At 54.6% G+C, this 22,780-nt stretch overlaps 1 protein-coding gene across 1 annotated transcript; it reads right to left on the bottom strand.

The window, feature by feature from the left end:
• Positions 1–633: 633 nt before the first annotated feature.
• On the bottom strand, positions 634–21,290 carry L3MBTL1 (L3MBTL histone methyl-lysine binding protein 1). Its single transcript, XM_068419686.1, has 21 exons — positions 21,155–21,290; positions 19,605–19,828; positions 18,664–18,808; positions 18,372–18,510; positions 14,971–15,094; positions 14,231–14,318; positions 11,957–12,084; positions 11,217–11,321; positions 10,225–10,360; positions 9,612–9,712; positions 8,384–8,535; positions 7,324–7,400; positions 6,791–6,876; positions 6,103–6,213; positions 5,704–5,818; positions 5,349–5,448; positions 4,177–4,374; positions 3,804–3,850; positions 2,680–2,837; positions 1,761–1,823; positions 634–768 (listed from the first exon to the last, which is right to left on the bottom strand). The coding sequence occupies exons 1-21, from the start codon at positions 21,288–21,290 to the stop codon at positions 634–636; spliced, it is 2,568 nt and encodes an 855-aa protein (XP_068275787.1).
• Between the last annotated feature and the right edge of the window lie 1,490 nt (positions 21,291–22,780).

Raw genomic sequence — 22,780 nt, forward strand, 5'->3', positions numbered from 1 at the left:
TCCCAGTGCGCTGAAGGGGCAAAGCAAAGTCATCATCTGGCCTTAAAAGGGAAAGTCAAAAGAATTCAGAGAAAAAGGCAAAGTGGGCACAAGCTCCTTGAGAGCGTCCCTTGGAAACGATGTTAGCACAAGTCCCCCCAGAGGAACACATTGAGGGAGGGGGAAAAAAAATCCCTCTCAGTTGCTGAGCAAAGCCAAAACCAGCCTTTAAACGGGCACAAGCATGTGCCCGGGCAGTCAGTCCCTTCACTTACCTGGGTGACTTGAGTAGAGGTGTCAGCCCCCAGCTGCTCCACCCTCTGCACTGCTCCCCCGTCCCTCAACACACAGCCCCAGACTGGTGCAGTCACAGCAGGACAGGGGGGGCAGCTGTCGTGCTCAGACAGGCTAGTCCCGTGTCCCTGCAGCCACCCCTGAGGCTTGGGGTCAGCTTGTACTCTGTGCTGGAGGAGAAGGGCAGTGTGGAGTGGAGGGGAGAGGATGGGAGATGGAGTGGTGGGAGAGTGGAGATGCGGCATCGAGGACATGAGCAGGACATGGCAAGCTACAGTCGGTCGGGGGGGGATCTCTGTCCTGACCAGACAGTTTGGCAGTACCGGTGCTGAGGGAGGGTCCCGAACGGGCCAAGAAAAGTCACTTTAAGGTGTCATCAGCATTCTTGAACATGAGGATGGCATTGTAGATCTTAAGTGCCGGGCCCAGCTTGACACTCATAATCTTGACGATATCAGCCTGCGTCAGCAGGAGGAATGCCTCGCCATCGATCATCTGGGGAGGAGAGCAGGGACAAAGGCACTCACTGAAAACCCAGGCTGTGACTTCCTAGGGACAGCCAGCACAGGCATGAGCTGGGGACGTGCACAGTCGCACTCACCCTCAGCCAGGTACCACAGATGATCCCAGGGCATGGGCCACTCGCAGCACTCCCACGCTGCCCCAGGTAAGTCACAGCTGGGAGCTCATGCACTCAGGAACAAGGCAGAGAGGGAGAAAGGCCCTTCCAGGGGCTGCCCCAGGAGCTCACGCTGCAGCCAGCCCGGGCTTCTGTGCCAGAGCACAACAGGCACAGCACACAGCCAGCAGGCAACCTGCCCTGGGCAAACACGCGTCCATTCCCTGCTCTATGTCCTGGCACGCGTGGAGGCTGCCCCCAGCTCAGCTTTGCGTGCCTGAGCACCCTGAAAGTACAGGGGCCATTTACTAACAGGCTGGGACGCTTGCTGTACCCAGGATCAGCCTGCCCTGGGTGTTCTGCGCATGCCAGAAAGCAGCCCCTCGGTGCGCCTGTCCACAGAGGGGGGCTAAAAACAATGAACCTGTCTAACAGACAGCAACGCTACTGAACTGCTGTGCTGGTGAGAGGATGCAGGCGGGGAAGAATGAGGAGTAAGCAGCTTCTCTCAGGAGGTGATGGTGTTATTAAGGCTGCAGCATCATCCTCTTCCCGCTCCCCCACCCCACCCTCCTCAGAGAGGCCCTGCCTCACCCATGCCAGAACAGGGCAGCACAGCTCCTTGGGGGTCAGCATCTCCCCTCCTGCCACTGTATCTGCACAGGCAGACACAGCTGCACAGGCAGACACAGCTGCACACTCAAATGCAGTGGGGCTGCTGCCCCCAGGGCTGCAGGGTGGGATCACTAACGGGTGCTGGATGTGCTCTCGGCATTCACCAGCCATCTGTCACAGGAAGGCCACTGGCCCATTCCTCCTTGCCCCATTGGCAAACAGCCACCTGCACTCATCCTCCAGCCCTTCTCACCTCATCCTTGAAGAGCTTGGCTTGGTCCTCGCAACCCGTCAGAGTCTGAACAAAGCTAAAGACCTTGGAATAAATGGAAAAAAAAATGTCAAGACAGAAGCAATGTTTCTGGCTGGAGCCCCCCCGTGAGCCCACATCCTCACTTCCACAGAGGCATTTTGTGCCCTGTAAGGTAACACATGGCTGTTTGTTAGGGCAAAAGCTGCAGTGCAGCACCCTCCCAGGCCTAGAGATTACCCTTTGACCAGGGCCCAGGTGCTGGCCTTCTCCAGCCCCAGAGTAGCAAATGCTACAGCAGCTTCATCTCCAACAAGCCACCTCCAGTGCAGCGAGACAATTCTACCTGAGGGACAGGGGCAGGAGGGGACACACGAGGGTAACGGAGAAATCAGGCAGGGCTGGCTGCTGGGGCTGGTGCCAGAGTTCCAGCTGCCCAGGCCTTAAGAGGGGCCATCACCGATACCCAAGAAAATGAATGAAGGTGATGATGAAGAATCTGAGGTAAACATTTATTTTTCACAGAAACAGGCAAGTGACTTCTTATCTGCAGAGTCTATGGTTTAATTTTTTAACTTGGCAAAGACGAAAGTGATTTCTTTGGAAAACTGTAACATGCTAAATGAAGAGACTGCTGTTTGCCTTCACCTGCCTGCCCTGGGCTACTGTCACATTCAAGCCAAGCGAGAACCTGGTAGTTCTGCATGTGCTTCCCAGAAGCTGCCATCAGGGCTCATGCCTGGCAGCTGTCCACAGCCCCCCAAGCATGCCAAGCAGACCACCTTCTCGCTCACCCAGGGAAATGGCCACTGAAGCACGTCCGTGCCTGGTGCATGTACCATGGTGCTGGACAGCCCAGCAGAGTGCTCGTTGCCATGCCAGTGGGTTAGGAGCCAGCATGCACTCTTCAAAACCATCTTACCTCATCGATGGTCCACTTGGCCACTGTAGTTGCAGTGATGCCAGCCACCCCCGGCAGGAGTTTGCAGTGCTGCTCCCAGCAGAGCGACAGGGAGCGGTCGGGGTGGGCAGACAGGGCAGACATGAAGAGCGACTGGTGCATATTGTCTGAAGAAATAGCTGGCAATTAAAATGCAAGATGTGATACAAGGTAGGACGAGAACATCCCATCCCATCCTATCCTACAAGCTTTGGGGAGGGCCCCATTTAGAGGAGAGCCCAGGGCTGGCAGCAGAGGGTCTCATGGGTCCAGGTATCAAGAGCTAGTGGTTGTCCCTTGAATTAATAGGATATCAGTGTACCCAAGTGTTTAGTTCGGTGGGATTGGGGATGGCGGGGGAGGAAGTTTAGAGGCAAGCTTGGCTTTGCCTTGTTTTCACCACCTTCAATCATTCGTCATACTGAACTAGATTTCAACGTCAAGTTTCACACCAGAATGCCATCCCATATCACCCAGTTCATTTCACGGTTTTAACAAAGTTTTTCCTTTTTTCTCTGCTGCAAGAAGTCAAGGATGGCTCCCAAGAAGAGACCCTGCTCATTCACTCCCAGCACTGGGGTAGGCAGCAGGACAGCCTATGATAAAACGAATACTGGCTGGAATAAATGTCAGTCATCGTCTTATGTCAGTCATCAGAACTAAATGCCAAGCAAACTGTTCAGCATCAGTTTCTGCACTGCAGCAATAATCTGCCACTTCACAACCACACTGATATTTTGGGGTACAGCAGCCAGAGGATGAAGGCACAGCAACCCTGTCTGAAGAGGACAAAGCACCAGGCAAAATGCACTGCCACAGAACGAGGATCCTAATTCCCTGCCTTAAAGCACTCAAAGATTCACAGACATAAACAAAGAGACGTGATGAGGGACCTAGCAGAGCTCTGGTAAGAGGCAGGGACATCCCTTGTCAGATGGTCAACTTCCGCAGGGTCAACTTCAGCAGTCGACCACAAGCTCCTCGCTGGTGCTGACCTGCGTGAGGTCTGACTGAGTGAGCCAAGGGAGACCTGCTTCCAACAGCCACCACCCCAGCCCCTCGAGCCTTGCCCCTGCCATGACACAGCGGCAGAGGACAGCACTTACTCTGGAAGTCTTCCTGCTGGATCTTCCGGTACTTTGGCGGTCGCCCTCTAAAGAGACAGGAAGACTGATTTCCAACTGGGTTGGGACTGGCCCGAGGGCCCTCCTCCACACCGCACAGAGCAATGCCTTGGCAGTGGGAGCAAGGATTACCTCTTGGACCCTGACCCAAAGGGTTGACAGCTAAAGACACAAAACACAGGAAGAAAAACCAAGAGAAGTGCCCAACAGAGCTGAAAGGACAAACACCAGCTGCCAGCAACCATGCTCCCCCGCGGTCAGGGAGCCTCTCCGGCTTGGCCATCCCTCCCAGGGACGGCAGTCGTGGCACAGGGGCCCTGCACTGCTGCATGGGGCTCACCGGACTTGCCCCTACCTCCCGTGGTGCCGAGATTTCTTTCGCTGAGGGAAGCTAATCAGGTTCCTCTTGCGAGTTGAGGCCTCGGTGTCGGACAAGTCTGCCTTAAGCCTGCCCTGGTTCTTCTCTGCCAGCGGGCACCCTGAGAGGCAGTAATGGGCCGTGAACCTCCCAGTCACGTGTCCTGACCCATCGCAACCCGGCGTGGGGCACTTCCTAGAGAACAGAGGGGAGGCAAGCATCAGACCCGGCTCAGAGCAGCACGGGAGGGCAAGCCAGCAGGGCCACTCCTTTGTCCCCGAGCACAGGAAGCCGTAGCCCTGGCCACAGAAAGCAGAGTAAAGACATGCTGAACCAATTCCCAGGGCGAGGGCACTGGGTGCACAGGCAGGGCACACCCAGTACCTCCAGGTACAAACACCCATCCCACCTTCTCCACTGCTGTCACAGCAACCCTGTGCAAGTCACCACAGTGCTGATCAAGCAGGTCACTGGGGTGCACAGAGTCTCCATCTTCCCTTCCTTGCCCCCACAGGCATCCAGACTAGCCTCAGAGTGAGGAGGAAGCAAGTGTCAGGCGTATGGCCAGTAGAGAAACCCCTGAGACCAGATCTGCTTTCCCCATCCTCATGGATGCTCCACATACTCACTCCTCTTTGATGCCAGTCTGCCGTGCTGGGGTCGGCACTACACCGTGCCTGGTTTCCCCTGGAAAAGGTCATGCAAGTGACTGACTGAGCTGGGAGAGGTCCACTGTTCCTTCTCAGGGCTTCCCAGCTCACAACCTCACAGCGAAAGGCATCCATGAGGGACAGGAGGAACATCGTCCTCAAAGCCGGTAACAGTGAACAGCACCTTAGAGGCACTGTCCCCTTGGTAGCCCCTATGTCCCCACAGGTAGATGGGCACATGGGGCACCCCCGGGCACCCCCCCAGGGGCTCTGGGTGCCACAGGAGAGGCGCCGAGGAGGAGCTCACAGGAGTTACATTGGCCGCAGGTTCTGGGCTGCCCTGGGGCCTGGCCTGGGGAGAGCAAGGGCTGCCCCTAAGCAGAGGGCAGAGCGAGGCGTGGGGTGGGTGTGAGGAAGGGCTGGTTGCTGGTGGGGGTGGTGGGTGCAGAAGAGCAGAGGAAGGGCCAGCACGGGCTGGCAGGGAAGCTGTGTCCCTCTGAGCCACACTGGGGAGCTCACCTGTGGTGAAAGCTGTACTTGGAGGTCTTGGTGTGAGGGATGCTCTTGCAGCCCAGGGTTGGGCAGCCCCCGTGGGCAGAGGAGGCTGGTTCCTTTGGCCCTAGACCAGGAGCAGAAACAGGAGAAAGACTGTCACGGTTGCAGTGCCAGGCAGAGGCAGGGCTCTGGGCTCCCTACCTGTGCCAAACAGGGAGGGCTTTTCCAACTGACAGCTCCACAGAAAAGCCCTTTCTCCCTGCCCATCCTTGGCCAGCACCTGCCCTCCCATTTCTGTGCATGGGCGGGTGGTGGTGACAGCGGGGGTCTGGCACGCTTGGGCCCTGGTATGAGGGGCTGACCCAGGCACAGGACTTACTGAGAGGAGGCTGCAGTGGGTGTCCGGTTTTTGAGCACCAGCCTATGGGGTGGATGTCTGGATGATCCGCATCAATCCAGAAATCATACACATGGCTCCAGCCATCAAAATGGATCTGAGGAGACAAGTAAAGAGGTCAGGCTTCAAACCTCAGGGCACCTCCCTGAGGAGCTCTGGTGCCCTCCAAGCTGACAGCAAGCAGCAGGGTAGAGCTGAACTGCAGCACGAGGCTCTCCTCCACTCCTGGAGCCAGGCACTGGGACGTGTCATTCTCCGCACAGTGTGCTTCCACAGACCTCCACACACTTTGCCACTGCAACTGGCAGTGATCTGGGAAGGGCAGGAGCAAGCCAGCACAGTGCCTGGACACAGGCTCAGCACCGAGATTCCAGCACCCACCTTTATCCTGTGATCTTCCACGTCCTCCACACTGGCCACTCGAATGAAGGAAGGAGTCCTCCTGTCCACTGCCTCCAGCTTCATGTTGACCAGGAAGCCATGGGGTGGGCGCTGGGGCCAGGAAGAACCCAGGTCAGCAGGGAGCAGGGCTGTGCTTTGCGCTCCCATGCCCCTCAGCAGCTTTCTCAGCAGCGTGCGCTCCTCAAGCCCAGCTCCCAGCCCTGGAGCCACCCCAGCTAAAAGCCACCCCAGCTCACAGTGGCAACAGGAGAGAGTGGGGACAGGCCTCCTGGATCTGAGCTGTGTTTTAACAAGATGGGAAAGCTGTGCCCAAGAGAAGAAGGTCTCTAAGAGACACATTTTGGTGATCTATATTGCAGCCACACTTGGCTGGACACAGCTGCTGTTGCTGCCATTGGAGACAACGACTATCAAGCAAGCCTAAATGATTTCCCATCACCCAGCTCCTGTCTAGCCAAGGAGATGGCCATACTTCCCGTTTTTCCCAGTTTTGAACTATTTGCCCAGCTTAGCCCTGACTTCTGAACCTTAAGTGTAGATCTGAACCCCAGGCCTGTGGCAGGAGCATACTGAACATTAAGTGACTTTTCATAAAAGCAAAGACCTGACAATGGAGAAAATCCAAATTCCTGCCCAGGTACAGTGGTGCAGATGATGTGGCACTCACCACTTTAAAGGCCCAAGCTGGGACAGCAGATGCTCCGGTTTCCTTTAAGTACTTTTCCCAGGTGAAGTTGTCAGGGTCAGGATAATCTAGAAGGGGGAAGATGCAGAAGGTGAGACACACCTGCAGGAAGACAGCAAGTACCCCAGAACGTCCTGCTGCCTTGAAGGACCAACCAAGTCTGTGCCAGGCACACAGGAACCTGACAGACATCAAGAAGTGCTACTATTTTGTCATGGACCATGAAATCCAGGGTACAAGGAAGCAGAAACATCTGGGCCTGCACAGACAGCTTGGGTCCACCTCGTGTCTCCACTCAGCCTGACATAACCACTGTGCTGCACCTGAACACATGTACAGGAGCCTCGGCAGGAGCCTGCCACCTCCCTGGCTGTGGCCTTGCTGAAGGAAACTGCCTGGGCCCACAGACAAGCAAGGGCCACGAGGTTTGCACCCCCAGGCTCCCCATGCCACCCTGGGAAGCCTGTCCCCAAGGCGATGTGCCAGTGAAGGCTGCTTCGGGGCCACTGACTCACCTTGAGGAGGTGTGAGGGGTTTGCCGTGCTCCTGACACCATCCAACCGGGTGGATGTAAGGACTGCTGGGGTCACACCTAGAAAACACACCCGAACTCTTACACAGGGCTGAGATACCCAGCTAATCACCGCCAGACAGCATAGGCTGTGGGGCCCAGGGCAGGCAACTTGGTGGCACCACCAGCAAAAACCCTGCAGAAGCCGAGCTTTTCCACAGCACCCTTGTCCCCGAGTGACTCAGGGAACCACAAGCCCTGGCAAGGCAAGGGCTAGAGCAGGGGGGCTCCAGCTCAGAGGGGCAGGACACGAACACGCCCCAGGTGCAAGCCCTGCTGCAGAGCTGCCCAGGGAACAGCAACCCTTTGCTGCAAGTGGGGAGACAGGCCATGCCTTTCAGAGCTCGGAGCGGTGCGACCTACACAATCGGGGGGCTTGTGCCCTGGCCACAGCTCCCAGTAGGTCACAGCACACTCAGGTGCTGCTGCTTCGCCGGCCTGCTCTGGGACAGAGCAGGTAGCTGCCCAGCACCAGCGAGTGAGCAGCAGCCAGGGACAGAAACCACAGCTCCTCGGGATGAGAAGAGAAGGTCAGAAGGATCCAGCCACAAAGGAAACAGAGTTGCTCTCAGGACCCTAATTGTGCTAACTGGCATTTTAATTGGCCTTAACCTGCCTCAACTGGGATACCTCCCACCTCGGCCACAATCCCCTGCCTACAGATGCAGGAGCTCCTTTTTAAGATCAGGCCTTCAAGTCTCTGCATTGCAGGTGGCCCCATCTGCCAAGTGGGTGTCAGGGTGAGCCCACAGCATGCACTCACGCCTGTCTTTGCCCCACGTTAACTACAGGGCCATGACAATGTCCCAGGAGGTGACATGGAACAGGTAAAGGTTTATCCCCCAGTACAGGGGGCTGACCCTCTGCTTCACTGGACCACTGGCAGCCTGTCTGCAGCAGCATGCTGGGATTGTTCCACACTTTCCCAAGCACCCCGTCACTGCTGAAGCAGTGGCAGGGTGTCTCCCCAGCACTGGCACCCCCAGGAGACTTTGTGCACTTACCAGTAGTCGTAAGTATCATCCCAGTTGTCAAAGTGCACCAAAAAGCGATTGTCCACCACATCAGTCACTGTGGCAACACAGATCAGGGAAGGGTTCATGCGGTCCACAGCTTCAAGCTTCATGCCCACCTTGAAGCCTGGGGAAGCCTCGTGCTGGGAGAAGAGAGGGGCAGGTTTCTTTCAGAGCCGTGGTCCCAGCGCCCTCCTCACTACTTCCCTTGCCTGCTGCAAAGAGACACCTGCCCAAACCCTCTCACAACCAGACCCTCCCTGGCCTCCAGGCAGCCCCTGGACCACTGAGGATCCCATAAGAGCAGTGCCCTGCTGCACATGCAAGAAAAGAGGCAGAGGGTAAGTAACTCAGCTTGGCCACACAAAGAAAGAGGAAAAGAAATCTTCAGACCCTCAGGATCTTCTACAAGCAGTAACCACCAAAGGAAAAACAGCCTCCAACTTACACTGATTCAGATTGTTGTCACAAAATGCTCATTTGAGGTCATGCTCCTCCAGTGTTAGCAGAAACCAATGCCCTAGGCTTGGCAGGAGGAGCTAGGATGGGGCCCTTCATCCTACCTTGGGGCTCTCCATCCTCCTAGGGTGGAGATCCAAAATCTGCGCAAAAGGCTGCATCACACATGCTAGTGGGATTGTTGCAGCAATGAACAGGAGGGTTTAGACACAATAAATAACTCGGAGAGGCTGAATTATCAGTAGCTTGAGTTTCCTCTGCAGCTGACAAAGAAACCATCAGCATTTTGCACTCCGCTATGTTCCCACTTTCCTTACCCAAGCTCCCATATGAAAAATAAAGGCAGAGACAGAAACAATGAAGACACAAAACAGAGACAAAAGAATTATACTTATGAAACATTAACTGAGGGTTTTTGGCAAAATAATTGTTGAGAGTAGTGGTTACTTCTCCTCATTAGTATTTTTGCAACAGATTTAACTGTCCATGAGACCGACCTATGAAACAGTGAATCATACCAATGCCAATTTTGGGCACACCAAACTAGTGTCCAAGCTACAGATGTTCAGCAGCAAAGCATGCCACATCTCATTAAGCAATGCCAGCAGTACACTCTCCTGGACCTCTGCACTGTGGGCTTGAGAAGTGTGAAGTAGACAGAGAAAAGCCCAGCACTGGCAGAGGCATTCTGCTCAGCTGGAGGGGAAGTAGTCACACCTGAACCTGCAGGCTCTAGCAGGAAGGAGAAGCTGCTACTCACAGTGTTTCGGACCATGAAGAGGTTCTTAGGAGCTGCCTGAGCCTTTGTTATCTTCAGGTAGTTTGTCCAGCTGAATTCTTCTTCCTTATAACCTACAACCCCTCAGGAAGAGAAATGAGAGCAGTGAGTCCACAGAGAGCAGCCAGGAGGTCACGAGGCCAAGCCCGGCCATCCCTGACCAGCCCTCACCCTGCTAGGTGTGTCCTGCTGTGGGCAGACGAGGTCTACAGCAGCCCTGGGAAACCCAAAGCCCATGGCTTAGGCCCAGTGGTTGATTTTGAAGGGGTGCTAGGAAACGTTAGCAGCGCAGTAGAAAGCCAGAGCTCAGCTCCTCCCTGGAAAGCATCAGTCCCACCCGCCCTGGGGCACAGCTGCTGGCACCAGCCTCACACTGGGACAGCCAGGGTGACAGGGCTTTGCCCCAAAATGGGAGCGAGCAGAGACCTTTAGCGTGATGGCTGCCTGAAAGGTTGTCCTGTGGAATCCCTCCAGCACAGCAGCATCCCCTCCTGGGTGCCATTGAGCCACCCTGTCCCCGACTCCAGCTCTATGTTTGGGGACCCACTACTTGTCCCCCCCTCAGTTGGTGAACTGAGGCTCGCTAACTCCTTACCTTTCGGGGGCTGGAGTTTGTGCCCCGTCTCCTCAAACCAGCCAGCGGGGTGGATGTCGGGGGAGTCAGCGTTCAGCCAGAAATCATGGCACTCTGAGTAGCCATCAAAGTGAAGGCGCATCCGGTAACCACACACCTACCAGCAGGGAGGGCAGGAAAAGGAAAGGACCATGGAAACCTCCTGCTGTCCCTGTCTGAGCATTGCACGCACCTCCCCTCCTGCACACTATCTCAGCATATCACTTAGGGAAGCCAAGAGTCAGCCAGTGCCCAAATTGGGAGGCATATGCCGGTCCCAAAGGTGTCCAGCATGGAACAAGGTAAGTGCAAGGCCACCACAAGCCAGCCCTAAGAAGGGAGATTCAGGTGTGAGATGCCATGGTGGGGCAACTTGCTGGGTCCAGCAAGTGCAAGGATTCCCTTTTCTGCACCCAGAGGAGATACTGGCGCAGGCATTTGGCTAAACACCTTGCTGCTTTGGTGAAATCTCTCCATCAGCAAGAACAGCAGCCACTGTGGTATAGCTGATCTCCCTGGCTGCCTGGGGAGCACTGTGAGGCAAGGGTGGTTTGGCTGCCACATGGCTGAGCGGAGACTCCCACAGAGGGCCTCCATGGACACAAGGCAGAGCAATGGGATGCCTCCACACCCTCCATCTCAAGGGCTCAGACCTGTCTGAGGGGCATCAGCTCAGAGATAAGAAGCTGTTGCCATCACCACCATGGCCCTGCTGTGTCAGGGTGACGGAGACACTAACTAGGCTGGGGCATGACAGCTGCTCCACAGCACTGTCCCCTACGAACTGGAAGGAAACGCCCCATTTGCTTGACCGAGGCGCTGGAGCGCCAGCTCATCTCAAGCAGCGACATGCAGGCAAGGACCCAAAACCCATCTCCTCCACGGGCCAGCGGCAGCTCCTCCCCTCCCACAGAGCCTCCCGCTGCACAGGGGCAAGGAAGAAGCAAGCAACACGGGAACCAGAGGCGCCCTACCTCAACCACTGTCAGAATAAAGTACATAGACGGGTGCTGCGGATCGATCCCCTCCAGCTTCATCCCCACTTTAAAGCCATTCTTGTGCTGGGAAGCTACTTGGTACTGGAAACAAAAATTAAACTACAATGTAAAAAATGACACTGGTAGTTGGATCTAGAACCATCCCAAGGAGCAACCATCAGGCAATGGGAGCTGCTGGGACCAGGAGATTATGGGTCATAGGTTATGTTGTTGTCCAAATTTTAATTCTTTTCCCATAGAAAAACACATTCTTCCACCTCCTTGTGGGTTTGCATCTCTTTCTACTGGCAGGGCAGGGTGTCCCTGGGCTAACGGCTGCAGCCAGGGAGAGTGAAGCATGGGCCTGGCTCCTCTTGCACTCTGGCAATCAGATGCCTGGGAGCAGGGATGCAACGCAGCAACGTGGCCTCAGGAGAGGCCACCTGGCTTTGAGGAAGGGCTGGAAAGGCTCCACCACCCTGCCAGAGCCACAGGGGTGTCCTAGGCAAATGAAGGGTGCTTGGGATGGGGGACATCTCCCTGCTGGGGAATGGCACTCAGGGCAAATCAAAACTGGAGGCTGACTGGTCACCTCCAGGTGAAGATGGGAGCTTGTTTATTGCTCAGAGTCCCGCAAAACAGGGAAACAAGGAAGAGAGGAGGAGGAAGGGTGGGAAAAAAAAGGGAAAGAATAGAGAAGATGAAAGAGGGAAAAAGACAGGAAAATCCCAACTCACATCCTGGAAGAGATCTAAAGGGGCAGCGACAGCTTTCTGCTCCTCCAAGTAGGACGCCCAAGACCAGCCTTCTTTCTTCTCCTCACTGGCACCTGAGCGCAGCACAAATGCACACACGAGAGGCCCTGCTGAGGGTCCGCCCCAGCCCCCGTCCCTGCCTGCCTCGGGGCAGCGCAGAGGGCAGGCGAGCGCACGGCTCCTGCTGGCACTGCATCCTGCTCTCATGCATGGTCCTGCACCCCTGCAAAGCTCAGCACCATCCTACCAGCGCCCCTGCTCCAGCAAACCTGGCTGGCTGAGGAGGGACAGAGCCCAGAAGTGCCCTCTCACGCAGGTCCCCATGACCCAAATGCCCTCTGTTGCTGTACAATGCCCTAGTAAGGCACCTAAGGAGCCTGGGGGACAAGCCATCCTGTGCAAAGCATCAGGACACCTCTGCAACCAGTCCTCCTCCAGCCAGTACATCCGCAATGGCCACAGCACTGATGGATTTGGGACAGCCAGCAGGATTCATCCAGAGGTCTGGGAATCACTCCCAGCTGCAAGGGGCTCCTGGCTAGTCAACCAGGAGCGGGCTCACCTCCCGCCGCTGCTCCAGACGCACCAGTTCTGCTATCTTCTGCTCTGAGACAACCACCTGAGCCCCCCTTGGCACACCAGGGCCACCCTGATGCCCTATAGATGCATTTACTCTTACAGTATTCACAAAAAGAAGACAGCATCGTCCCTTCATAGGCAGGGAGGTGATCCTTCATGCCTTTGAGCCCTTTGGGAAGGCCACAAAGGCCTTGCCCGAGGCACGTGAGACACAACCCAAGTCTCTTGCTCTCCAGCCAGTTTCTCTCCCTGCTCTGCAGCGCCTGAAGGGACTCCAGGAGTGCTGTGCCTGTTCCAGCACCAAGTAATGCACAGCTCCAGGTCAGCCATGGCAGACAGCCTTGGGTAGGGCAGGCCAGAAATGCAGCAGAAAAACAGACCAACTCCTTTCTCCCTTGGGCTTAAGAGAAGTGGAGATGGAAAAAGTAGGAACTTGTGGAAGAAATTAAAGCTGAGCTTCAGTGAGAGAGGTTACTAACCTAGATGCTTTGCTAATGCTTAAGAGTGACGAACACCTTTATTATTCTTTAGGACATAGAAAAAAGCAGCAGGCACGTTTGGGGAATCCACAAGTACAAGCTCTGCACTTCTGGAGAATGACAAATGCACCTGGAGATAGAGCATACACAGACTCTGCTGCACTGAAGCATCCAGGTGTGTATTTATTTCGTTTGCTGATGTACTTCTAAAATAAGAGAAAATAAAATGCTGAAATAACAAGGTTCAGCACTGCTTACTTGTATGCAGCAGGGAAGGTTACCTGCTTAGGGCTCAGACTGTAGAGAAAAGGATCTGGCAAGTGAGTATGAGATCCCTTTTTAATAGTGGTTGACTCAGTATAACGTCAGGGGTTAACGGCATCTGGCCCCTGCTACTGTCCCTACATTTGGCTATGGACAGAAGCACGAAGGTGGAACAGTTTCATTTTAAAATTACTTTTGAGTATGGCCTTTCACTATTCAAAGACAAAAGGTTTCCCATAAATGTTTATTTTCCATATTTTCCCAAGTTTTCCTTCCCCCTCTCTCCCATCACACCGCAGGGAACAAAACAAACAAGCAAACACTGCATCCCTCAGCTTGTCTCCTTTCCCTCTGTGTTGACAGCTCTGCTGTTTGAGATCTCCTCTGATATGGTCCAGGAATAGATCCCCACGAGATGAGACAACCCCAAATCACCCAGCCTCAGTGGTACTAGACCTACAGGAGTAGCTCCCAACCTTGTGAGCTCCCGATCACATGAGGGAAGTTCCCCGTAAGACCGTTCAAAGTGAGGGCAAAGCCAGACGTGGTGCAGAGTAACATTATTGCTCAGGATTGTGCCTCTCGGAGCAAACACAGTATCCATGAGCAAGTAAGAAATTCAGCTCCCAAGGGGAGGGACCAGAAAGCACTGTACAGCATGGCCCAGCGCCTGAAGAAGACACAGCCATATCTGTAAGGGTGCACCCTTCCCATGGAGAGAAAGAGGTGAAAGGAGGGAAAAGGAAAGAGACAGAGAGAGCAAGATCAAGCAAGCAGAGGAGCTTAAAAGCCTTCATGAACATGTACCAGAGCGTTGCACTGGGTGTTTGACTCTGCTAGAGCACCAAAATGCTGGCCCAGCCCCACAGCACCACAGCAGGACCCCATAGCCATGGTGGGAGCGCTCACCCCACACCCGCCCAGCTCTCCATACCGTTCTGGCTCCCGTTCCATGCATCAGCCTCCGGATTGCTGAGGGCAGAGTCTCCCGCAGAGTTTTTCCTCTCTTCCTGCTTTTCCTCCTAGACATAAGAGCAGACAAAACAGAAACCCATCATGTTGGAGGTCTGCACAGAGGTTTATGCTGTGTGCTGTACCCTTACACCAGTGCCAAGGGCCATACTGTGCCTCTGCAATGTCCATGATTTGACTGATGCTTGGCCCAGAAACGGGCGGCCAAGACGATCTGATGATGGGAGCCCGAGGGGGGTTTTGGTGCTGAGTGGTAGCAATCACACCTGGAGTGGAACTGCTACAGTCAAGGCTGGCAAGCAGAGCTTCCTTGCCTTGTGAAAGTCACTCTCCCTTCCCCTGGATACACATCATGCAGAGAGACACTCTCTTACTTCAACACTTACTTTGGTGGCCCAGACTCAAGAGAGCAGTTGGGAGCACTCGATACCTACAGCCCAATCCGGACGTGTCTAGCACTGCCCAATCTGAAGCACTCGGCATGCCAAACAGCCAGCCAAGTGCCTAGAAGCCCTGATGCTCCAAACATTCGAGTCTTTTTGGCATTAACAGCTAACAGGTTACCCCTTCGACATATAGCTGACATAGCACTGAAAAGCACTTAGGACAACTGCACACAGACGCAGTGCATACAGGGGTGGCCCATGGCCCACCACTGACATTGGCATGTGCACACACATGCTCTCCCTGCCCTCTTCCTACCATTTGCTCAGATTCATATTCTTCCTCCGAAGGGCTCTGGTAATCCTTCCTCTTTCGTTTCTTCACCGGCTTGAGGATTTCCGTGGCATTGGTGCTGCTGGCAGAGTTTTCCACAATGACGGACCTGTACGGAGGAAGGGAGAGTAAATCACTGCAGCATGGTACGTGGCAATGGCTGGGGTGTCGGTGACGGAGTGGCTGCCGGAGAATGTCACCCCATTTCTTACTCACACATGCTCCCATCCCTCCTGACTAATGTATATGCTCCTCTTAGCACCCAAGTTGGCAAGAGGTTAGAACCAGGGTACAGACCAGAATCACTCTCACACACCTGGGTGTCAGAAACCTGAATCCAGGGATGGATCAAAAGCAACCTAGCAGGGCTCTAAGCTGCATCAGAGTCACACAGAGATGCTGGAAAATGAGTCCCAGGAGTCACACATTAGTAAGCAGAGGTGCTGGAAATGCCCTCATGACCCACACCTCCCCCTGCTGCTCAGCCTGGAAGCACCCACTGCAGCAATCTCCTGCTGCAGCCCTGCTCCAGATGTGTTTATGAGGCCACAAACTGGGCAAGAGAAAATCTGGCTCCTATGCTTCCTCCTGTCCCCTGGGACAAGGGGCAATCCTAGGGGAAATAGTTAGTGACCTGCTGCGCCACTTAGACACACACAAGTCTGTGGGGCCGAATGGGATCCACCCAAGAGTACTGGGAGAGCTGGCGGCAGTGCTCACCGAGCCCCTTTCCATCATTTATCAGCAGTCCTGACTAACCGGGGAGGGCCCAGGGGACTGGAAATTAGCAAATGTGACGCCCATCTACAAGAAGGGCCGGAAGGAAGATCCGGAGAGCTACAGGCCTGTCGGTCTGACCTCGGTGCCAGGGAAGATTATGGAGCAGATCATCTTGAGTGCCATCACATGGCATGTGAGTGCCACACACACATGCAACCAGGCAATCAGGTGCGGTCAACATGGGTTTATGAAAGGCAGGTCATGCTTGACTAACCTGATCTCCTTCTATGACTTACTGGATGACCCGCTTACTGGATGAGGGAAAGGCTGTGGATGTTGTCTACCTGAACTTTAGTAAAGCCTTTGACACCGTTTCCCACAGCATCTCCTGGAGAAACTGGCTGCTCATGGCTTGGATGGGCGTACGCTTCACTGGGTGAAAAACTGGTTGGATGGCCGGGCCCAAAGAGTTGTGGTGAATGGAGTTAAATCTGGTCGGTGGCCAGTCACCAGTGGTGTTCCCCAGGGCTCAGTATTGGGGCCAGTTCTGTTTCACAGAATTTCATAGATTTCACAGAATCACTCAGGCTGGAAGAGACCTCTGGGATCATCGAATCCAACCGTTGCCCTGACACCACCATGGCAACTAGACCAGGGCACTAAGTGCCATGTCCAGTCTCACATCCAGAGATGGTGACTCCACCACCTCCCTGGGCAGCCCCTTCCAATGGCTAATGACCCTTGCTGAGAAGAAATTCTTCCTAATGTCCAACCTGAACCTCCCCTGGCGAAGCTTGAGGCTGTGTCCTCTTGTCCTATCACTAGTTGCCTGGGAGAAGAGGTCGACTCCCACCCCACTACAACCTCCCTGCAGGTAGTTGTAGACTGCAATAAGGTCACCTCGGAGCCTCCTCTTCTCCAGGCTAAACACCCCCAGCTCCCTCAGCCGTTCCTCGGAGGTCAGACCCTCCAGACCCTTCACCAGCTTGGTCGCCCTCCTCTGCACTCGCTCCAACATCTCAACATCTCTCTTAAAGTGTGGGGCCCAGAACTGGACACAGGATTCAAGGTGCGGCCTCACCAGTGCCGAGTACAGAGGGACGATCACTTCCCTAGACCGGCTGGCTACACTATTCCTCATAGAGGCCAGGATGCCATTGGCCTTCTTGGCCACCTGGGCACACTGCTGGCTCATGTTTAGCCGGCTGTCGATCAGCACCCCCAGGGCTCTTTCCGCTGGGCCGCTTTCTAACCACTCTTCCCCCAGCCTGTAGAGCTGCATGGGGTTGTTGTGGCCAAAGTGTAAGACCCGGCACTTGTTCTTGTTGAACCTCATGCCGTTGGTCTCGGCCAATCTATCCAACCTGTCCAGGTCCCTCTGCATACCCTTCCTACCCTCCAGCAGATCGACATTCCCACCCGGCTTGGTGTCAGCTGCAAATTTACTGAGGGTGCACTCAATCCCTACGTCTAGATCATCTATAAAGATATTGAACAGCACCGGCCCCAGAACTGAGCCCTGGGGAACACCGCTAGTGACTGCTAGTGTTCAATGTCTTTATCAATGATCTGGATGAGGAGACTGAGTACACCCTCAGTCAGTTCGCAGATGACACCAAGTTGGGTGGGAGTGTTGATCTGCTGGAGGGTAGGAAGGCTCTGCAGAGGGGTCTGGACAGGCTGGATCGATGGGCTGAGGCCACTGTACGAGGGCCAACAAGGCTCAGTGACGGGTCCTGCACTTGGGGCACAACAACCCCACACAATGCCACAGGCTGGGGGAAGAGTGGTTGGAAAGCTGCCTGGTGGGAAAGGACCTGGGGTCATTGGTCGATGGTCAGCTGAATATGAGCCAGCAGTGTACCCAGGTGGCCAAGAAGGCCACCAGCATACTGGCTTGTATCAGCAACAGTGTGGCCAGCAGGATTAGGGCAGGGATCATCCCCCTGTACTCAGCACTGGTGAGGCCGCACCTCGAGCACTGTGTTCAGTTTTGGGCCCACCACTACAGAAAAGACATCGAGGTGTTGGAGCGAGTCCAGAGAAGGGCAACGATGCTGGTGAAGGCTCTAGAGCACAAATCTTATGAGGAGCAGCTGAGGGAACTGGGGTTGTTTAGTTTGGAGAAAAGGAGGCTGAGGGGAGACCTTATCGCTCTGTACAACTACCTCAAAGGAGGGTGTAGCGAGGCAGGTGGTCTCTTCTCCCAGGTAACAAGCAATAGGATGAGAGGAAATGGCCTCAAGTTGCGCCAGAGTAGGTTTGGATTGTATATCAGGAAAAATTTGTTCACTGAAAGGGTTGTCAAGCATTGGAACAGGCTGCCCAGGGACGTGGTAGAGTCACCATCCCTGGGGGGATTTAGAAGACGTGTAGATGTGGTGCTGAGGGACATGGTTTAGTGCTGGACTTGGTAGTGTTACGCTAACGGTTGGGCTTGATGATCTTAAAGGTCCTTTTCAACCAAGATGATTCTATGATTCTAAGTCTTCATCCCCCCACACTGCAGCCATGGCACTCAGCCTACAGGAAAGAGGGAAACAACTGGGGTCCCCAGCACCTGCTGTAGACAGATGTGCTTGCATCCCTTGCTGAAGCATGTGGACAAGGGGAGGGAGGGAGGGGATGGATATGGCTCTGCATGGAGCAGACTCCCCTTCCTTTACCTTTCTTTGAACTGCTGGTGACAGTGCTCACTGCAGAAGCCCCTGCCTTCCCGGGCTCCATCCGACACGTGTCTCCGGCCACAGGTATCACAGTGGCACATGATTTCTGCTGTTGGCAGCTTGGTCTGCTCCGGCACATCTGAGTCAGAGAGAAGAGGAGCAGTGAGGCACAAGGTACAGCAAAGGAAGGAGAGCAGGAAGCAGGAGACATTTGCCTTGCTCAGTGCCTAAGCCAGACAGCACCTGCTGGATGATGGTACCCACCCCAGAAGTGCCACCATGGTGCCCTTACCCTGAGCCACAACAGGATTGCCCCTGCTGGTGGGTGCCACCTCTGAGTCCCCATCTTTCTCTGTGTGACCCTCCTTTATAGCTTCCACTGGAGGCATCTTATCAGCATTCACCACCTTCAGCGTCCCGTACTCATTTATTCGAAACTATGTCATTGAACCAAAAAAACACGGAAAAATAGTTAACAAGGAAGAGAGAAATGTAACTTCATAGCTAGTGGGTGCACGTGAGCTCTGAGAATGAGACGGACATGATTCAGTCATTACTGCATCCAACAAGAGGACAGCTCTTCTGATGACAGAGGCGAGCACAGCACCAAAAGTCGCCTGTCCTGCTACCCCTCCCTGCAGGCTGTGCTGGCAGCTGAGCCTGCCAGGGCAAGCACACTGCCTGCACTTGAGTGAGACCAGCATCAGCTGGCAGCACGAGGGGCAGGGAGATGGCTGGAGGATGTGGTGCCCTGAGGCTGGGTATCAGCTGAGGAACTGGTGCATTTTGTGCAAGCTATTTCATATACCGAGGGGTACACCTGAAGGCAGCCGCTGTCCGATGAGCATAAGGCCACTCTTTCCAGGGTGAGTGCAGGAGTTTGGCGAGAGCCAACTCCACGGCACAGCTTGGAAAGGAAAGATGCCCTGCACAGCATATAGCATCCCCCTGTCTCCCTGTGCAGGGCAGACCTGCTGCAGCCCCCAGGCACCATGTGTGTGCTTTCTCTGCTAAGCTCACAAGATGGGAGTGGCATAGGGATGGGGCACAAGAAGAGCCTTGCAGAGCCGGATCCACTGAGGGGTCCTCCAGCTGGGGTGCAGGTGCTGCCAGGGGTCACATCACATCCTAGTGGTCCCTGCCTGGCACAGGCTGGGGGACTGCCACTTAGAAGGGCAAGCAGCTGCGGGGAGTGGCAGGGGGGCAAACACGGTGGCCCAGAGCTACACTTACCCGCAGGTTACTCCCAGGCAAAGTAGCCACCCCATCTTTCCACTCCAGCACACGGACTGTGCTGCAGGTCTGCACCCCGCTGATCTGGGGAATGACAGTAGCTGTGATGGGCTCACTCCCTGCTCCCCTCTCTGGCCTCTCGGCCCCTGTGCTTCTCTGTGGTTCCCGGGGGAATCGCTGAATTTCTAAGGTGCTCGTGGGAAGGCTGATGGTAGTGGCATTTGCTTGAGAAGGGAAGAAAGGAAACAAACAACCAGAGGCATACACAGAACACTTAACCGATGCAAACAAGGCTCAAAGGCAGCACAAAATGACAGAGAGGACATAGTCAGTCACTTCAGTGCCTCATAAAATTATGGAGGTTATTCTGGGAGTTATTGAAAAACACTTGAGACAATGGTCATAGCCAACACAGGTTCACGAGGGGGAAAGTCCTGCTTAACTGACTTAATTTCCTTTTATGAAAAGATCACCCATCGAGTTGACCAAGGGAAGTCTAGATGCAGGTTTTTGGATTTTAGCGAATCTTTTGATACTGCCTCGCATAGTATCCTTCTGGACAAAACGTCCAGCACACAGCTGCACAAGTCCATAATATGCTGGGTGAGCAATTGGCTGACAGGTTGGGCTCAAAGACTTACAGTAAATGGGGTAACAGCAGGCTGGCGGTCAGTCACCACTGGGGTTCCATAGGGCTCAGTTTTAGGGCCAGTGCTCTTTTATGTTTTTTAAGTTTTTCTGGATGCAGGAGTCGAATGTACATTAAGTAAGTTTGCCGATGACACTAAATTAGGAGGAGCTGTGGACGCCCTCGAGGGTAGAGAGGCCTTACAGAGAGATCTGGATAGACTAGAGAGCTGGGTGATCACCAGCTCTATGAAATTTAACAAGAGTAAGTGTCGGTTTCTGCACCTGGGATGGGGAGAAGAGACGGCTGAGGGGGGACCTCATCGCAGTCTGCACCTTCCTCAAGGCGGGCAGTGGAGGGGGAGGTGCTAATCTCCTCTCTCTGGTGACCAGAGACAGGACACGGGGAAATGGAATGAGGCTGCGTCAGGGGAAGTTCAGATGGGATATTAGGAAAAGGTTCTTCACTGAGAGGCTGTTTGGTCCCTGGTGGTCGCGGCACCAAGCCTGTCAGAGTTCAAGGAGTGTCTGGGTGACGCTCTTAGTCATATGGTTTAGTTCTAGGCAGTCCTGCGAGGAGCAGGGAGTTGGACTCGATGATCCTTATGGGTTCCTTCCAGCTTGAGATATTCTGTGATGCTATGACAATGCAGCAACCCAAGAGCCCGCATGCCCTGCAGAGCAGGCACTCAGCACACCGTGCTGCACTAGCACAGGGCTTTGGTTTAAAACTCAAGAGGTTTTGATCGGCCACAAATCATCCAAGTGATGTAGGATAGCCACAAGAACTTCTAAGATGGCAATAGTAGCACAGCTTTGCCTCCCAAGGTTTGGGAGGAGCACAGATATATAAGGAGTGTGAGGTATCAACGTGGGGGGAGAAGGCTGGGGAGGCACCAGTTAGAGAGGACAGTTCAGCATACCAGGTATGATGAAGGCAGTTGTCGGCAGGTGGGTGCTCTGCACAGTGCTCTCGGTGGTGACCACGTGGACGCTGACCTCCCCAGTGGCATTCCCCTTCGTGCTTCTCACAACCTCCATCTCTGCTCTGCTGTCCATCACTTTGCCCAGGCACAGAGTGAGATACTGAAAGACAGCAAGGAAGAAATCGAGTTGGGAACAAATACAAACACGACAAAGGCGTGAGAAAGACACTGTGGAGGATGGTCCCTCCCTTTCCATCATCTCCCAGCAGAAACCCCTGTAAGACATGTTAAAGGCCCATTGAACCCAGCATGAAGGTCACAGCTGGTACCAACATGACCTAGTAAAGCCCCTCTTGTGAGATCCCAGCTCAGAGCCTGCAAATGCCGAGGACTTTTTCTTACCTGGCACCACCATAAGATGGTACGAGCACAGCAGGTTCGCCACAAGCTATGGCTATTCCTGGCTGCCACTGGGGCCTACATCACTCTGATGCAGACTGTGACTGAGGGCTGGCAAATCCTATCCTGGAGAAGATGGAGGTCCCTGAAGTTCCGCTTCCAGTTCTCCCGTTGATCTTCTAACTGCCTGTAAGAGACAATTTCACAAGTGACAGGAGTTAACCAGGGGCTGGGGGGAAGACGAAGTCCACTGCATGCAGCTGAGTTTCTCACAGGACTGGTGATGTTCAACCCATTTAGCCATGAATTTCAAGGAGTAGGCAAGGTGTTAGGACCCCGAGGGCACTACTGGGCCTTACTGGCCCTGACCAGCCTCCCCTGGGACCCCCACCCATGGGCCCAGGGGCTCCATGTCAGCCCACCTATGCCGTGCTGGTCTCCACCTGCTGTTTGGCAGCAGCGGGACCTGACCTGCTGGCTGGCATCCTGGCTTCATCTCAGACCTTGCCTGGTGACCTGAGCTCCTAGCTGGACCTGGCCACAGCGGCCCTGCCAGCTGCCTTCCTCGGTTCCCTGGCCCTGGGGCAGCAGCTGGCCCCTGCTGTGCCCCAGCAGGCAGGACGGTGCCTACACCAGGATGTCCCCAGCCCAGCGCCTGCTGCAAGCCAGAGGGAAGAACAGCATCGCCGCCCAGTGCCCAGGGCGCCTTGGCGAGGGAGGGCTCTCGGTGCTGCTCCTGCCTGAGTGAAAAATGCAATGGACCCACAGAGCTAAACAGAAAATGAGCAGTATCATTGGGTGCGCTCAGGGAAGGCGGATCTCTCCATGTCCATTGAAAATGATGGTCCGAGTGCCCCAGAGACTGCTGGAGTCTGAGGACATGGGGCTGGGGAAGGATTTGGGACCTGCCCTGTTTCCCATACCCTCTTCAAAGCACTTACTGCCAGGATGGAGGCAGGGCTACTATGGGGCTAAGTAGGGGACCATGCTCATGTCTCGGATGCTTTTGGTGCAACCTGAATTTGAAAGAGAAGTTAGCCATGTGGGAAACAGGATGAGCACTTCGGCGAAGCGCGGTTAAATAAGAATTTGGCTACAAAGGGCAAAGTCTGGAATTTTAAAACCCGAGACATTATGAGAAAGGTGTTACAACCAGAGGGTAAAGAGTGGGATGGTGTGCTCACGTTAGGGGAGGATCTACTTCTTCCTCTCTCTTACAGTGCT

This window comes from Nyctibius grandis, chromosome 28 (assembly GCF_013368605.1).
Source record: "Nyctibius grandis isolate bNycGra1 chromosome 28, bNycGra1.pri, whole genome shotgun sequence".
In the NCBI taxonomy this organism is placed as follows: domain Eukaryota; kingdom Metazoa; phylum Chordata; class Aves; order Nyctibiiformes; family Nyctibiidae; genus Nyctibius; species Nyctibius grandis.